The following is an 18772-nucleotide window of genomic DNA, read 5'->3' as shown; positions in this document are numbered from 1 at the left end:
TGTTATCGCACAGGTCCCTTCCCTGGGGCTCCCACAGGAAGGCTCTTTTCCCAGGGCACGACATGCCAAGTATCTCAACTGCCTGGAGTGTGGTCAAGGGAGGACTGTGAATGTGGGTACAGTCTGTCCAGTGTTTCTCTGACTAACTCTGAAGTGTGTTTGATGTTTCCTCCATGGGCCACGAAAAAAACCCTGCATTTATCACACGTTTTTTGTAAAACCCAAAACACATAATTAATCATACATCTAGACACAGAGAGCAGCAATATTATACAGGACAGTGAGTTTGATGACCGAGACACATGAGAGAGTTTTTTACTTTAACATTTTTTAAAGCCTTTTCATATACAACAATGGAATCCATTCTTAGATACGGTATCACCTGCTGGTTCGGAAAACCTGACAGTCAAGGCTAAAAAATCTCAGATTAACATTTTGGTGAAGACGAATAAGCGAATAAGATTACAAGATCGGTATTAACAGGCTACCATCAGGCATGCCACTAAGTTGTTTCCCTACACTCTTAGAAATAAAATGCTAAGTAGAACCATGTAAGGTTCTTTGGCTTGTCCTCATAGGAGAACCCTTTTTGGCTAAAGGTTCCACCTGGAACCCTTTTGGAGGGTTCCTCCAAGAACCCCTTTAAAACCCTTTATTCAGGAAAGGGGTTTTAATGGGTTCTCTGGGTCCAAATGGTTCTTACTGTAACCATTAGTGTTACCAAGAACCCTTGAAAAACCCTTTCTTCTGGAAAGGGTTTTTCAGAAGCAAATGGTTCCAGGTTGAACCTCAGCCATTGTAGAAGGACAATTTTGGAACCCTTATTTCTCAGAGTGTAATATGTTTTATTGAATTCAGGGAGGAAGTACAGGGTTCCTCTATTATGCAAGCATAATCACCATAAACACTCGTTCATCATCATGGGGGGAGGAAGGTAACCACTGCATGTATGGAGGTAGGTACAAATTTGTATGCACTACATACATTGCATATAGTTCATGTTTATCTATTTATTATTATGGTTTTTTTTTTAAGTCTTGTATTGCACTGAAGCGTGGTCCTCTTGCCCAAGACAAATAAAGAAACCTACTGTATAACGGGTGAAGAAACTTTAAAATTTGATACAGTAATCCAGAAATTGAAATACATACTCATTTATCCATCTGTAGCATGTTTTCATAAGCTGTAAAATTAATATACAGTAGCTTGTTCTATATCTATCTATCTATCTATCTATCTATCTATCTATCTATCTATCTATCTATCTATCTATCTACACTACCGTTCAAAAGTTTGGGGTCACTTAGAAATGTCCTTATATTTGAAGGGAAAATTACCTTTTTCAATGAATATAACATTAAATTAATCGGAAATACACTCTATCTATCTATCTATCTATCTATCTATCTATCTATCTATCTATCTATCTATCTATCTATCTATCTATCTATTATTTTTACAGTATGTGTATTTTTTATTTTTTTTACAGTGTGCGTAATCACCTTTTAAAATAAATAATTAATTCCTCTTCGTACACTTAATTACTCGCTACTTCTTGTTCATAGTATATAGAGGTAATAACAAATGAGAAGTTAGTGAAGCAGTGAGTCAGTGTGTGTGAGTGTGTGTGTGTGTGTGTGAGTGTGTGTGGGAGGATGAGGAGGAGGTGACACGGGACTCCAGGCGCCTATTTCCTAATAGCCGCACGTCAGTCCGGGAACCCTGCCGCTGTCGCCGCTCTCAGTTCCTTTAGTTCCGTTCGGACTTGTGGCAGAGACATGACTCTTCTCTTTCATCACTTCATCCACAACCTGAACAGCCAGTAGAGACATGTCGGCTCAAGGACTGCTCAGCAGCGTTTTCTCGTGCTCCCGAAGCCCCCAAACTATCTCCAGGCGCAGACTGAGACAGACCAGGAGCCTGGACCCGGCGCTCATGCGATATTATGGCACCGAAGCTGAGGAGCCGCTGTACAAGGTCAGTTTACCTGGAAGCTGCAGCAGCAAGTGAATGTACCTGTTTTCACGTTTGAGCAAGTGTGACATGTCAGACATGCACACACACACAAACACTGTGTGTGTTATTTCTAATGACATAACTGTATTTTTGGACTGAACCTGATCCAAACCAAGTCAATAAAAAGTCATAATTTGGCAAAAAAAAAGAAGAGCTTTAATAGTCATGCAGCATGTACTTAAACTTGGCTAACAGTTTGAAAATAATATATTTATTTCTGGACTTTTACTCATTACGGTAATTACACAGCACTCAGGAGCAGCTGTGTACAGTATCCAAATTCCGGAAGTGGGTGGAATACTTCTAAGTAGCACAGTGCTGTAACAGTGTATGACAGTAATTACAGTACAGTGTTGTTTTTCCTTCAGATGTTCTAGTTTATTTTGTATTATTTGCTGCACATGCTGTATGTTCATTTATTTGTTCTCAAGGGGAATGAATGGAAAAAACAACAGCACTTGTCTTCCACTATTTCAACACCAACACCAAGTCTGTGACTAATAAGGACACAACTGTGTGCGTGGATCTTTGATTCAGTCATTCCTTTTGTTGAAATGATGTAGACAGGAACTATAGTACTTGTGCGGACTTGCTGTTTTGTAGTGAAAGAGGTGCGACTCTTGTCACATCAATGTGGCAATAAGTGTTTCTCATTCTTAAAAAGACATGGCTATTAGTGATTAATGATTTCTTTAAAACTGTGAATCTGTGCAAAGCCCATTAGTTAAATGAATATTTAATAACAAGGTGGAATGACTTACAATAGTCCTAGTTGTTTTTCAAAGTTCTCTGTATGAGGCTTTCTCTTTTGACCCAGATATTCGAGGGAATAATTTGATTTATGTACTTGTTCAAAAGATAAATCAGCAGTAAAAGCACATTTTTTTCAGTTAAATTATCCCTGCATTTAAGTGCAATGAAAGCATATAAGTATATAGATTTATAGCATTTACATGTCACATGTTCACAATTTGAGACGATCTTTACTGCTGTGCTTAAATCGGTCCTCATGGCAACGCTGTTTGTTTAGTTTAATGGAAATGTATCACAGATGTGACATTAGAATAGGCTTCTAATGAACACCAGCGGGTATCTAGTCTCTTTTGTCAGTCGTCAACAAGAGCCCAAAATCCTACAGCCAGAGCTCGCAGAAATGTAATCACAGTAAATCTGATTGAAGCTGATTAATCCTGGAGACAGCTCCGCGTCAGAGAGGATATTGAAGGTGATTTATAACTCGGGGAGCGCTCGTGTGTGTGCTGCCTACACTCTTATCCTCAGAAGGTCACGCGTTCTGCTCAGCTTTGCAGAGCTGTTCGAACATTTTGAGCTACATTGCCTGTGACAGCGTCAGCTATGTTGCAATAATGTTGTGGTTCCAGTTGTTGTCATTATGTATACTGTTTGAGGAATGTGCAGACCGTACAGCTGTAAAGTACAACTCGTACTAGTTGAGCTGTAGTCTTGGGTGTGTGTGCGATACTTCCTCACATGATCTCACTGTCAGCTCACACTGACAGCTAGTAAATGCCCCTTTCTATGCAAAGATCAGTAATGAGGCTTGTGAGTGTGCAAATATCCGAGTGGCAGTACACTCAGTGACAACCCTTTGTAATATACAGTCACAGTAACATCTCTAAAGTCGGGGTTGACAGTATTTCACCTTTAGGAGAAAAACTGCTGCAGCAGTCAGCGACATGACTCTCCTATAATGAGATGTATGATATGTCTTGGGAGTTAACTCAGGCCATCCAGTTGGTCTAAATGCATACCAGGAGCTAATGCTAATGGTGAGTTTATAGTCACTTCAAATATATCATTGCAATGTGCGTGCTCACGCAGTAGTGTATGTATACAATTCAGATGATAACAAAGTGGTTGCTGGCGGGAGCACAATCAAACGCAACTTGTTTAAAAGCTGTGTCAGAGTGGTATTCTTAAAATGAACTTATGTTTTCCATAGGCCAAATGTCACTGTGCTCCATTAGAGGTGCAGTCAACCGGGGTCTGAGCTGAGATAAAAAGCAGAGACATCTGGTTTACATGAAGGAAGGCTCCACTCTTATTTCTCACCATGCAACAGCATGACCTGATCCTTGGCTGCAGTCCCTCAGGCACATATTTCTGTCTTCCTACCACAGTCCAAAGACATGCAGATTTGTGTATTAGGTGAATTGGTCACTCTAAATTGACCGTGGGTGTGAGTGAATGGTTGTTTGTCTCTATATGTGGCCCTGTGATGGACTGGCTAGCTGTACAGGGTGTATTCCGCCTATCGCCCTATGTCAGCTGAGGTAGACACAGCACCCCCCACGACCCTCCGGTGGAGGATAAAGCGGTAGATAATGGATGGATGGATGGAATACGACCATATACCATCTGTAAAAATGGACTTTGTCTTCTGGTTTCCTGCTGAAGCAAACCCAGAGGTAAAAATATGACTTTCCGTTCCCAAGGAAAACAGATGTTGAAGTATGACCCATACGAGTGGACACCAGTTGGATTTACAGCTGGTGTCGTCCAATAGGACTAATCTGGTTGCAGGTGATGGTTCTGAACTTTTATTTGCATTATAGTGCTGGCCAGGTCTCAGATATCAGAGCTCAGATTCTTATGGGTGACGGTTGGTGTAGTGGTTAGCGCTTTTGCCTTTGCAGCAAGAAGACCCAGATTGGAGCCCCGTTGGAACAAGGGCCTTTCTGCAAGGAGTTTGCATGTTCTCCCCATGTGTGTGTGTGTGTGGGTTTTGTTCGGGGTTCTACGGCTTCCTCCCACAGTCCAAAAACATGCAATCTGGGGATTAGGTAAATTGACTCTAAATTGACCGTAGGTGCGAATGGTTGTTTGTCTCTACATGTGTGGCCCTGTGATTGACTGGCGAACTGTCCAGGGTGTACCCGGCTTATCGCCCTAGGTCAGCTGAGATTGGCACAGCACCCCCCGCGACCCTCCAGTGGAGAATAAAGCGGTAGATGGATGGATGGTCACTCGAATACGACATACTGTACAATCTACGTGTCAAAAAGTGATAAACATGAACTCCATACATAACCATGCAAGCTGAACAAAATTAACCCATCAAAAAGAGTGGTTTCCTAACAAGTTACTGTCATTATGCAATCTCTGGCAACCTGCCTTTGTTATGTTAATAAAATTGTAAAATATATAAAAATATACTGGGGTTGAACAGTCAGTTTTGGTTAGGTTAAATTAGTCTTTGTGCTCTTCTCTACCTTTGATCTAAAGAGAGCTCTCATGTGCTTCCTCTTTTATTTTACACCGTGTTCCTGAAATGTTTTGCATGCCCTTGAACATTGTTAAAGGATGACTGTCGTGGATCACTTGTTGTTCTGTGCTGATTTTGCATTTAATTTTAGCCTAGACTACCCTCTGGATATGAAGACTTTGTGAGTTAATTGAAAAATAATGCACTCTGTTTAAATCCAAATGTTTCTTTCTTTCTTTTCCCTAGTCTGCATGAAATTGTGTCTGTGGGAGACCTAAAGGACCCTATGCAGTGTGCAATCTAATCTTCATTCATTCTGTACAAAGCAAAATACTTACGAGACATACTTTTCGCTTGAAAACAGCCAGATCAGATGCAACTTGAGAATCGTGAATGCCTGTTTCAGTTTGCTCAGACTCTTCTTGTAAACTGCAGGAACTTACAAAAGCCTTGGGAGGGAGTCATTCATCATTCTGATGTAGTGGTGTAGTGGCCAAATGAGGACATTAATCATCGGGACAAAGTTTCAGGGCTGAAACGAGATGGTATTCAAACATGTGTGCGTAGAATTTATATCAAGCAACATAGATGGAATGAATGTGTTTTATTTCAACCTGTGTTTGTGTGTGTGTGAGAGAGAGAGAATTCCTCCCAATCCATGCACAGATTAGTTTATTCTCTCCATACGATTTCTGATTTAACATGGCATAATAGTGGCAAGCACAATTAGGACATTAATATACTTGAAATATTACATTTCAAAAACCAATATTGTGTTGTGGGCCATAAGGCCAACCAGAGTGTTCCACTATAGCCTTTATGCCGTTTGAGGTGAGTGATGAATGATGCAGCCAGAGTGTGTGTGTGTGTGTGTGTTGTGTTTTGGTTGGAGACCCATCTGCATTAGTCCGACCTCAAAGGAGGAGTTTAAATCTATACATCCTGAAGCATAAACAGCTCACAGGAATCCGAAAACTTGAAACCTGAAACCTTAGTTATAAAGCCACTGCTGGAACATTGTGTTTTCCTCATGAATCTCAGCTTCTCCAACAATAACGTTCTTCTCTGTAACACACAAAGCCCAAAATCCATTTTGATGTTTCATGTACTTAATGACTTACATGTCTTTTTGACTGATGTACATACAGTTCAGCAGTAGTCTTGAACTTGCCCCGGCCTGATTTAGTTAGCATAAGCTAGACTTGTCAGACAAAGCTTTCATGTTTTCTTTCTTCTTCGTTTTTCTCACGGTTCTATCAGCAATGGTGGCTTGTTAAGTATCTGGGCACTGTCCTTAAAGACAAATTTAATTTAGATGCAAACACAGATACTATATGTAAAAAAGACAAACACACAAACAGTTGTTCTTTATAGGAAACTTTTATTGTGGTTGCTGGCAAACATCGTCAAACTGTGATAATGGTGCAAGGGTTAGGGTGCATCCTCAGCAACTGTATGGAGTGAACTGACTGAAAGTGAATTGTTGTTGTGGTAAATATGAGTTTTCTATGTGCAAAATGCACTTGAACACCCCTCGTGTTGTGATTTAATAACGAGATAATTTGGATACACAAGTTCCTGAGTCAAGCTAACCTTTGACATTACAAGATCGCAAAGAGTATGATTTTTCCCTCATTATAATTAGAAATAATATATTTTCAAAATACTACACCAGTGATTTAGTCTATAAAATACCAAGGCTACTCACAGTTTACACATTTCCCTTCATCCTCCCTTTACTCTACTCTAGCAGGTAAATTAACAAATCAAATATTGTTTTACCCACAACAAAAGCACTTAAACGTAACTCACCTGTACTTCCAATAGCACGTGAAGGCAGCATTAGTCTCCCCAAAAAGTGGTGACGTGCTCAGCTGTGTGAGAAAAACGTCGACCACAAATGAAATAAAATAGAAAAAAAAGGAAAAAAAAACCTTGAACTTTATTTTTAGTTAACTCTGCTTCCATTTAATAGAAACTATTGTATTTCCACGTGTGTCCTGGCTGTTTCTGCTGTCAGCTAACTTTAACATGCAGTCAGTCTAACAGGCAGAGAGAACACTGCCCCCTCCTGGTTTAATGTCCTCAGTGCTAGTGGGTGAGCTCAGCTTTTTTTCACCGTGGGTTTTAATCAGTACTCGCTCACGTCCCCGTGTTCTTGTTCTGTGGTGGTTCTTCTCAGACTCTCTGCTAGCATGTGAGCTATCATGGCGTCGGCTCAGTTATTAGCATTAACTTTAAAGTTTAAGTTTGTTTGAGGAGTAAAAGTGGAGTGTGTCGTCATGGAGGATCCGTGTCCTCAGAGGAGCATCGCCTGTCCTGTTGTGAGTGCACTGCTGCTTTTCTTTTGTCGATATGTCACGTCAATGTAGCACCACTTAGAAAAAAAGGATTTAAATTAAGACTGTATGGTTTAATTTAACCGTTTTTTTTTGTTTTTTTTTAAATTAACGAGCCTTTTAGGGAAGCTAGTTATTTACTAATAAGTGCACGAAAGCATGAATGACGTTGTGCTAACACTAACAAATAATTAATGACACCAATTCATTATTAATGTAATTCTGAAATTATTAATTGTAACTGTGCCTGTCATAAAAACAAACAAAAACCAACAACTATGTAAACATAATCAGATACATACTATCAATACTGAGTAAACAACATAAATAAATAAGGTGCAAAGAGCACTCAGTCAGTAGTAGTAAACTAGATAGATGCTCATGATTGTGACACAGTGTGTTAAAGTGTAACAGTTCATGTCAAACAGTGTGTGTCCTCTGTTGAAGAGGATGTGTGTGTGTGTGCGTGCGTGTGTGTGTGTGTGATTGAAGGACTTTGTGTTATTGTTGGTACTTTCCCCATCTTTGAAGGACACCCCAGTTATTTTAGGTTTGTCATCTCTGTATTACTAAAAAACAGGTGTGAAACAGTTGATGTAAAAAAAAAACAACCCAGAATTTAATTCAGTGTGTGGACGTCATCTACACAAAGAAGTGCACAAAAAGCAGCAAGGGCCCGTGTGGAAAACCTTTCCGTTCATGCCCCCCATTGAACGGCTTCCTGAACGCTGAGGAATATTCATCACCTCACTGGATCCAGTTCAAGTGCGGTTGATTGGTGCAATCTGAGCTTTCAATCTATTGTATGAATTACCTTGCACATTTCCTCTCATTGTTTTCCACAGCTCACTACAAAACAGTAATTGTGCACCTCGGTGTGTGGCCACAGAAACATGAGAGCTTTTAGGTGAATGCTAATCATTATAATATGAATTACTGTTGATATAATACATGCTAGTGTTGTTAAAAGGATAAAATTGGGATAAATTGATAAAGTAACATATTGCAAAATTACTAAAGAATATGTTTACAATAAGCTTTGATCATATTGACTTTGTCAGTAAATATGTAGATAGTGTGTATACATTAAAATGTCTTGCCTTAACATGACAGACTTAAGCCCATTATTATGATGGTGGAAAAGCTAAAGGGTTTTTTCCATGAACATTCTGTGCACATTACCTGGAATTCCAGCCATCGGCGTTGCTGTTAGTGACGTCACTTTGCTGATGATGTGGAGAAAGTGTGAGAACCCAGTTTACTATTGCATCAGAGTATAGTCACACCAGAGGAATGCGTGAGTGCATAAACCGCAAACATGACTTACTCTTACTTACTACAATCACCACTTTGTATGAATTACTGAATAACCGGAGGCTACACATTGTTGTTCCTCCAAACACATGTGGAAATGAAGGCTGAGGTGACGGATGTTCACTTGCAACGTGCACATTCAACCACAAATGTTGATACAGTTACACACTGTACATTTACAGTACTGCATGTTCGATCATCTGTAGCCGTGCAAAATTGAAGGAATAACAGAATGCACTTGTGGTAGATTTATGCTTGGTGCGGCCTCCCATCCACCGCCCATTCTGCTACAGCTGTGCTGGTTTCTGTTAGAGTCGGCTGTTTGTTTTAAAATGCATAGTTCTTCTTGTATAGGTTGCTGAGATACTGTACAATAGGTCAGATTAACATAAATTACTCACAGTTCAGATTCAGAAAATTGAAAGAAAATCCAAATTGATTGTCATTTTCTGACATTGTATATTCAGAATGATTAAGTGGCAGATTAATCTATAATGCAAATTATGGTCTATAATGGTGCTGATAGTTTACATACAGTACATGTTTCAATTGCATATTGTTGCCAACACAGCAGATGTTTTGTGCAGGAGAGAAAAAAAACGTGTGCTACTGTAGCACAGTTCTAATTCTCATTGAAAGCCAGTGAGCCACTTTAGTGTAAGCCTTATCCTTATAATGAGTTACTAAGCCTCTTTGGAACATGGCTCATATGACTGTGCTGGATCAAAGCTATGTACAGTAATCTTCGACATGGAGATGCTCAAAGGTTGAGGATTTCAGATACAGAATGGATAATCTATTCTGGAGAAACGTTTACAGATCAAAGTTGTTTTATTTCTATTTATCTTGATCGCAGATTATTCAAAATCCGGGTGAAATATGTACACAGGCCGTTAAACACATTCTATTCTGTTTCAAACCCTTATTAAAAACACCAAGGACAGTACAAAAGGCCCCTAATGCTGACATAAAGATGCTGATGTAGGTCACTTTGTGTCATAGACAACAGCAGGTGATTAATGTTCTCTCTTGAGCAGACAAGTGAAGCAGATAGGTCTGTGACTTCATGCATAGTGGGGGTCAGTGGAGAGACTGTGCTGGTCGTGAACTCCCAATGTGACAGCGATGATAAATGCATGAGATGTGTAGCGTGACGTCTTTTTTCTCAGTCTGTGTTTGTGTGTGTACGTCCTCAGGGTGACTACACCTGGAATAGCGTGTCAGGATGCAGAGTTGGCCTGAAGCCAGTCCATTTACAAAGCCTCTCAGAGCTGGAGAGGGTTCGTCTGCAGGATGTGGCCTTCGGACGATTGCTTCGGGATCGTGACCTCGGCTGCCACATCGCCATCCCTAAAAGTATGAGAAAACACACACACACACATAGAGCAATTTTACTACTCTTTTACAGCATGTGTGTTTATAAAACATGCATCTTTTGGTTTGGATAAATATACACAAAAGAGAAGTCAATATTCTGTTGATGTTTTTAAAGCAATATTTAGGATATGAAAGGAACATAAAACAAACATTTTCATTTTCATATTATTCACTGCAGTGCTTCGCCTGTGCTCCACAAGCCACAGTATACATTCTTGTGTTCTGACACTCTGCACAGCATTTGTTTGTTTGCTCTCCTGAATTATGTAACAGCTGAGGGAATTAGCCTGTGAATTTCTGGTGGAATGGCGCATGCTAAGATTGTGACAAGGAATGTGACACCTCGGTCTCTTTTCAGGCTACAAACACAAGAAGTCACTTAAGAAGAAGTTGGATTCTTTTTCAAAAGAGAAGAGCAAAGACAAAGGTAACACTGGTCATATTATACTTCATGTCAGGTTTAAATTGTAAGGCAGTATTGCTTAAATATTTTAAAGGTTTCAGTTCTCCAATATAGCACGGTTTGCCTGGGTTAGGCAGAATTTTCAAGGGAGTGCAGTGAAATTTTCACTGCACTCCCTTGAAAATTGTGTATATACAAGGGATTCCAACAACAAATTTCCAAACAAGTGAAGATAAACAGCTCTCTTTTATGTCTGTGGGAGAGCCACGGAGCGCTGTCAGACTTTTATTTCCTCTGATACTTTAAAAGATACTCGTCGATCCCTCTGGATGAACCTGTACATGTAGCGCTGTACGATCAGAAGTTTAACAGCCGACTAAAGTAGTTGCAGAGAGAGAGCTGAGCTCTGCCCCGCCTGCTGCAACAATCTGACAGGAAAGTGATGTTCTCCGTTAGACAGGCAGTCGAGGGAAATAACAAAAACAATCTTAAGTGGTGGTTCATTCATTATAGCTTATTCTCCGGCGGGGGCCTGCCCCCTCTTTCCTCTTTTTCTGCATTTGTTTACAAAGCCATTTCTGTGAGTATGCACTCTCTAATTTTGTATATTGAGTGTGTGTGCCCTTCAGAAGGTAGTGCTCCTACTCATTTTGAGCAGCATTTATTGAAGAGTTTAAGGGGGATTTTTTTTTGAAGAGAAAATACTACACTACCAGTCAAAAGTTTGGAAACACCAAAGAATGCTCAGAATCTCTGGGAACTCCTTCAATGCTGTTGGAAAACCTTTCAGGTGACTACACTGCCGTAATCAAAGAAAAGGGCGGCTACTTTGAGGAATCTAAGAGTTATTTCACATGTTTTTGTTTACTATATAATTCCATATGTGTTCATTCATAGTTTAGATGCCTTCAGTGAGAATCTACACTATCTACTATGTAAATAGTCATGAAAAGGTATAGTAGTAGTAGGTAGTGTAGATCCAAATGGGAATGCATGCTGTATACTGGCCGGACTGGCACACCTCAAGAGTAATTTGACCTTTCCCAGTTGACCTGAAGCGAAAGAGATGAACTTTTATGTCTTCCTGTCTCTCTCTGCCACCTCACACAGAGACTCTGCCGCAGGTGTTTGGCATACCGCTGTCGCAGGTTATTTCCAACGACCGCACGCACAAGCAGCGGCACGAGACCCCGCGGGAGGAGCACAGTGACCCCACGGAACTGATGTTGTCCTTCCTTCACCTCACCTACAGCTTCAAAAGAGCCAATAAAGAGCTGTCCAGCAGCACGTCATCTCTGAGCTCAACCTCTGAGACTCCTAATGAATTGCCTCTCCTCAGCTTACCAGACGCTGCCCCGCGGACTCACAGGAGGGTAGGCTGGTTGTTGGCGTTGTTGTCTGATTATACTCGCACGTTAACATTCTCAGAGCTTTTTGTAGCCTTTTTGGGGATAGCAGAGTGGACCATGCAGCTATTAAACGACTGTATTACATTTAACGACTTGAAACAGTGACTGTATATGTTGTCACCCATCTGCTTGACAGGGTGGTGTGTCTGTGGATTGCATCACTGACCTTGATGATAACCAGTCTCGGCTCTTGGAGGCCCTCCAGCTGTCTCTGCCAGAAGAGGCAGCTGGCAACAGGAAGAAGCGGCGTGACAAAAAGCTCAGCCTTAACCCCATTTACAGACAGGTGCCCAGGGCGCTGGATCTCTGCTGTCAACACCTGGAAAAATACGGTACACGTTATGAAAGTGTTAACGGCTTCTGCGTGGAAATTTACAGAGTAACACTCAATTTACACACTTGATGAGTTGTAGTCTTGTTAATGCTTCACTTTGTTTCTGCTCAGGCCTACAAACGGTTGGAATCTTCCGTGTTGGGAGTTCCAAGAAGAGAGTCCGCCAGGTGCTTTGATTTCCACACTTAAATAAATTCATCAACTATGGCTATTTGAGGTTTATTCATGCTCACAATGTGTCATCCAGCTTCGTAAGGAGTTTGACCACGGATGGGAGGTGAACATGGACGAAGAGAACAGTGTCCATGATGTGGCTGCTCTGCTGAAAGAGTTCCTCAGAGACATGCCTGACACGCTGCTGACCAAAGAGCTCTACACAGCCTTCATCAACACGATGTGTGAGGAGAAAACACATGCTGTGTACACGATCTGCACAAATACATGATTGTGTTGTTGTTGACTTACTTTGTCCATTTTTGTATCTGCAGTGCTGGATCATTCAGACCAAGTGAGCACCCTCCAGCTCCTGATATTTCTGCTGCCGACGTGTAACAGCGACACGCTGCATCGTCTCCTCTGCTTGTTGTCGACTGTAGCTGCACACGCTGAAGACAGTTTGGACAAGGACGGACAGCAGGTAAAGAACCTCATTTTTTAAATGTAAAAACTAAATGTAACCTGCTTGTGGTTACACACTCTTAACACACAAAATAATTAGTAAAATAATATATAACTAATAAAAATAGATTTTTACTGCTTTTTTTTTCACAACAATTTTGGTTGTGTTTTCTGACATCTGACATCATCTGACTCTATATCTATTTCTGTGGTTTTGGGCTGTTTCTTGCACATTTTAGTCCAACGTAGTGTCAGTGCTCCTGCAGCAGCATCTAGTGGCAGTTGCCAAAAGAAGAGTTTTACACGACATGACTCTGACTCAGTCTGTCAGACATTTTTTTTTACAATCGTTAATTTCACTCGAAATCTAAAAAAAAAACATCTTCAGGAAATGAGCAGCTGTCACAGACCGATGCTAGCAGAGTTTTTTTTTTTTTTTTTACAATTTTAATGTGATTATGATCAATGCAACAAAAGGCCGTATGACAGCTGCTTGTCAATCTGCAGCGTTCTAATTTGTAGACAGCGCAGTGCCAGAGAGAACAGCACCAGAATGGATGACTCTCCATAGTGAGTATCTTGAATAAATGATGCTCGACAAACCGATTCACAGTGAATACACAAACATGGTGCCGCTGTCAAACATCACATGTTGTTATTTTCCCCAGTTTATGAGTTTGTAAACAGGAAGTGAAGAATGTCACATTGTGGGGATACTTGTGTGTAGAATACTAGTTTAGTGATATGAATATTGAGTATATAATTATTAACCATCCTTTCTTCCTTTGTTACTCATCATTTGGAAGCAAAACCTGATTCATTTTAACACATGCATCAACTAATTTTCCCATTTTGTGCATCGTGACCATGCACTTTGCTCACATCATCGCACTTTCTTTTATTTTCTCATGCCTTTAAGACCAGTACTCTTACCTCAGCCTCAGCTGGATATCTCGAAACAAACTATGGAGACTCAGAGTCTGACTCATTGATAGAGGCAGTCCTGAGGTAGGTGAGCATTCCCAAAAATGTCCTAGATGCCCAGAGAGTGTGTTGACAGCGGAAATCAATCCTGTTTGTGAGCTCATGTGCACATGAAAAGATGAATTCAGCTCCCTTGTTTCCTTTTAAAGTAGTGTGGGGTAAAGCTCATGCAGACCACATGCTCATATGCAGTTTTATTATGGTGATCAATCCCCAACATACACTGGCCTGTCACAACACTAACCTGTTTTATTGTTTATTCTGTTCAGTGTATATATGTATACGTGTGTAGCTTTAAAACAAATACTTTCCATTTTTTTTGTCTTCTATAGATAATTGGCAACAAGATGACGTCCCTCAACTTAGCGACCGTCTTTGGACCCAACCTGTTACAGAAGCTAAAGAAAGACAAAGAGTTCGCAGTGCAGAGTTTTGCCCGTGCGGAGGAGAGCACAGCCATCATCAGTGTGGTCCAAATGATGATCAATACATATGATAGATTATTTATGGTAAGTAGTGCTGCGTTCAATCAGACAATCTCTCCAAGTTCAGGTCTTTGTTTGCCGTATACAGTTTAGTTTATTGTGAATCAGATAATACAGTGATATATGGAAATACACTGTTAAGGGAACTATGCATCAGTAATTTCTGCTTTTCCCCTGCTGTTGTTCATAATTTTTTCTTTATATCATACAGATATAACACTGTTTCTGTTATAGTAGGTATTTGAACTTAGATTGTACTGTGAACAACAAGGGCCCAGATGTAATTACCTGATTAAAAACACGCTGCTGTGGTGATAATGCTGTTGATTGATGACTGTGGATAAGTGCCTAATTGTTTACCTCAGGTCAGTTGAAGTGCGATAAAATAATTACGGTAACAAAGAGTATAATTATATGACTGTCATAAATTATTATGAGCTTCATTAAAAACAGCTTTTGTTATTGCAGGTTCCTGCTGACCTGCAGAATGAGGTGCTGATGAGTTTACTGGAGACTGATCCTGATGTTGTGGATTACTTACTCAGGAGGAAAGCCTCTCATGACTCGTGAGTTTCCAGATTGCACATTATATTAATAGCCGTGTAGCTCTTACTTGTCAGCAGCCATAGGGCGATGCAAAATTGATCTTGTCTTCTGTTGTTTGTGCAGCGATCCAGGCCTTCTCAGAGCAGAGGAGCCCTTCTCTCTGACTGAGCGCTGCATTAAAGTGTCCAGCGGGGAAGTGTCTCCCTATGACAACAACTCCCCTGACCTGTCAGATGGACCGCTGTGGAAATACACAGAGGACAGCAGTCTACTCTCAGACACAGTCTCCAGTCTTTCTGAGCAATACAAACTCAGTTTCCACTCGAAAGACAGATCTGGCAGTACCTCTCCTACAACCTCCACTGACAAAGGTGATCTAGATTGATGGCAGCATCGTATTTTTATACTATAGTTTGTATAATATATTATAGGTCAATTATTTGTACATTGATGGGACGATGCTTATTCACTTTAGATGTCAAGTCTGTATATTAAGTATGTAACTGGAGCCAGTCACTCTTCAGCACAGCCTGAGCATTAAATTCACAATATGTAATTTCTGCCACCAGAGGTCTCTCAATCAAAACAAAAAAAGAAATTAGAAAACCTAATTGAAATGTGGGATCATGGTAATCAGTGTCTAATTTGGTTTCTCTCTGTGTTCAAGGGCAGATCTAAGGAGGCAGAATACACAGAAAATGGCAATGATACTATAGTAATGAAATTACATTCACTACTTAATATTTCCTGTCCTCACTCTGAAGTCATTTAAAGGCGACAAAATTTAGTTATTTTGAACAGAAATAACGAGTGTCGGAAATGTTTTAACCAATCTTAGTGCACTAACTCTTCATATTGAGATGTATAAACGCAGAAACTTCATGCATTAAATCTCCAAGAATGAAAACTATAGAAGCAGCAAAGTGGATCTGTCCGAAGGTTACAACTTTTGGGAAATGTGTATCAAATCCGATTTATTTATAAAGGATATTTTTTAAAAGTTGTATAGAGTAGCAAAAAATAAATAGATTTCAGGAATCCCAGCAAATGTCATGAGTCCCGAATGAGTAACTGATTTAGGCCATTTTTCCAGAATAACTTCACTATCTGTCATCTTTGGCAATTTAAGATAAACAAAAGTTTTATTATAAAAACACTGTAACTGTACAGTAATGTAAGTAACATTAGTTTTTGTCTCAATGTCCAAAAAATGGAAACTTATGTACAGGCGTTTTTCCAATTCTCTCCTCTGTCGAAAAAGACGCTGATTTGCCGGCTTCCTGCAAAAGTTCGTGTGAAGTTACCGTAAAAACCACATGTTGGCTTTGACTTGCAACTTCACAGCTTTCAGAAACCGTTGGAATTTTTCCAATGGCACAAACTGTTGCGTAATCACAGCAAAGTGCACTTGCGCAATAGTGTCGTTTGCGATATGCACGATGTAAAAGGGTTAAAGTAAACATACAGGCTGCTGGATGTTGTTTCCTACTTATTGTATACATGTGACGGTGTCAATGATCTCATCTAACTCTGCGAGAACACAAAAACCATCTGTCCATAGATTGAACTATGTGTGTAATGGTGCGTGTGACCTGTAAACCAAACTCATCCATCCATTCAATGTGTCTTTCCCTCAGTGGCTTCAACAGTTTGTGACAATGATAATTTCTGGGGCACATGGTGTGAGCACTCTATATTCTGTACAACTCACTGATTCTTCCTTATTTAGAGTACTGTACAGAGACATGGGGAAACACATACAAAACTGCACTTCAGCCACTTTTCATAATGCAAAAAAGAGCAATGAGAATTATTCACAGGGTTGATTATGGGGCACACACCAATGACTTATTTTGGAAATCTAAAACTCTAAAATTGTTTGATTTGGTGGAGCATAAAACAGTCCAAGTATTATATAAAGCAAGGAACTATCTGCTACCAATAAATATTCAGAGAATGTTTCATGAAAGAGAGCAAGGTTATGATTTAAGAGAGAAATCAAATCTAAAGGTTGGTAGAGCTCGTACAACAATGAAAAGTTTCTGTATCACCATTTGTGGAGTAAAACTGTGGAATAATATGAGTACTGAAATCAAAAACATTTCGAGTGTAATCATGTTTAAAAAGAGACATAAAGAAATGATTCTCCAGAGGTACATTGAATAATTCACACAAGGTGTTTGATTACTTACTATTTGGATTAAAATGTGTAATGTGTAAAATGTTTAATTAGAACATATAGTTAAAATTATAGGGGTAGGATTAGATAAGTTTATACTTCTTCCTACTCCTTTTCGCTCATGTAAACTGCGTTGCTTATGAGATGTTGTGTATACATTTTTTCTGTTCACTTATTATATTATTATTTTATCTTATTTATTTATTATTATTATATATTTTTTTTTTACACTGTCGTTTACATGATCGAAATAAAGAAATAAAGAAAGAAAGCTGTTTAACGCAGATGTCTCTGCCAATCACATCGCCGGTAACAGAACCCTCTTTCCATATTGTTGCAGATGATCTTTGAGGTGCGTGAAGAAAGCTGGATGTTAATGAATGGTTTCTCCCAGGCTCCCTTGGAGACATGTCGGCATGTGAGTTGTGCGGATCGTCAGAGGGGCTGAGCAGTCGCCAAGGTAACCACAACTTGCCCATTAGGCCTACACACATCTCATTGGGTGAGCTAGAATGCAGGCCACACCTCCCGGTGACTCGCAGCAGCAGTTTTCCTCACGACCAGAGAGGACAGAGACAGCCTGAATCATCATTACATCAAGGAATGAGCAGCCAATCAGGAGCCATTAGGTCAGACAACTTAGCAGCAAGGACAGGACTCTCTGCTTATCCATTATTAAAGGTCGGAGTGAACAGTTTGTCTCCCCTTGACTACTTTCGACCTCTAAGTGACGCCCATATTTCACACTCCACTCCCTCCTCCCTCTTAATGCATCAGCCTGACCCTCAGACTCCACATCAGTCGCAGCAGAGCTCTGCCTCACAGACTGCAGATGTAGCAGACGCCTCTGGAGCTGGACAACAGAAGGACACTCGTAGGCCAGACTGGCAGACAGGAAGGTGGCACGTGTGGCAGATAGTGTCGAAGGAAAATGAAACCATGGTGTGATGAAGCCCTTTGACTCTGAACTATAGTGAGGATGTGTCACATCATCATATTTATCTAATTGCATTATCAGGTGATCGTGACACTCAACAACATTATTGCACCGACTTGTTCTCGGATGTGTTTTGACTCTTATTTAATTTTGTAGCATCTATAAAATGTTGGTGTATATTTTTAATACAGTTTAATATGCAGTAAATTCACAGATTGTTTGCAACACAATCGAGAACTTGTATTAGACTTGAATGTCATTGTTTCGGTTTGAATGTTGCTTAATTTAAAGCCATGAATGGGTTTGTTTGTTGTTTTTAATTTTTAATAATATAAAAACACCGCGGTGTGTGTTTTAACGATGCTATAGAATTTTCATGTATTGGAGCTACTTTAATCTTGTAAATTTACTTTTTTTTTTGTAAAACTGGAGACTTGATCTGATTATGGCTCCAAATAACATAATGTTGTACGTTGCTATTTTATAAAGTATAATTGAATATATGAAATATATAAAAGGTCACATTCAAGCACTAAGTGTATACATTTACTTTAGCAGCTTTTTTTAAAATGATCTATTTTATTTGTAAATTAAGGACGATGTCG

General features: G+C 39.8%; 1 protein-coding gene across 1 annotated transcript; it reads left to right on the top strand.

Annotated features, from left to right (window-relative positions):
• Window positions 1-1830: 1830 nt before the first annotated feature.
• On the top strand, window positions 1831-18178 carry LOC310942953 (rho GTPase-activating protein 6; the record flags this gene model as incomplete). The annotated part of the gene is made up of 12 exons (XM_083908427.1): window positions 1831-1977; window positions 10092-10251; window positions 10631-10699; window positions 11786-12048; window positions 12221-12416; window positions 12530-12585; window positions 12666-12816; window positions 12907-13055; window positions 14353-14529; window positions 14974-15071; window positions 15175-15422; window positions 17625-18178. 12 exons carry the CDS (start codon window positions 1831-1833, stop codon window positions 18176-18178), a joined length of 2268 nt encoding a protein of 755 aa, XP_083764553.1.
• Between the last annotated feature and the right edge of the window lie 594 nt (window positions 18179-18772).

The sequence above is a fragment of the Microchirus variegatus genome, assembly GCF_963457635.1.
Source record: "Microchirus variegatus genome assembly, chromosome: 22".
Classification (NCBI taxonomy): domain Eukaryota; kingdom Metazoa; phylum Chordata; class Actinopteri; order Pleuronectiformes; family Soleidae; genus Microchirus; species Microchirus variegatus.
The sequence above is the reverse complement of the archived record's forward strand: the minus strand, read 5'-3'. Positions and strand labels throughout refer to the sequence as shown.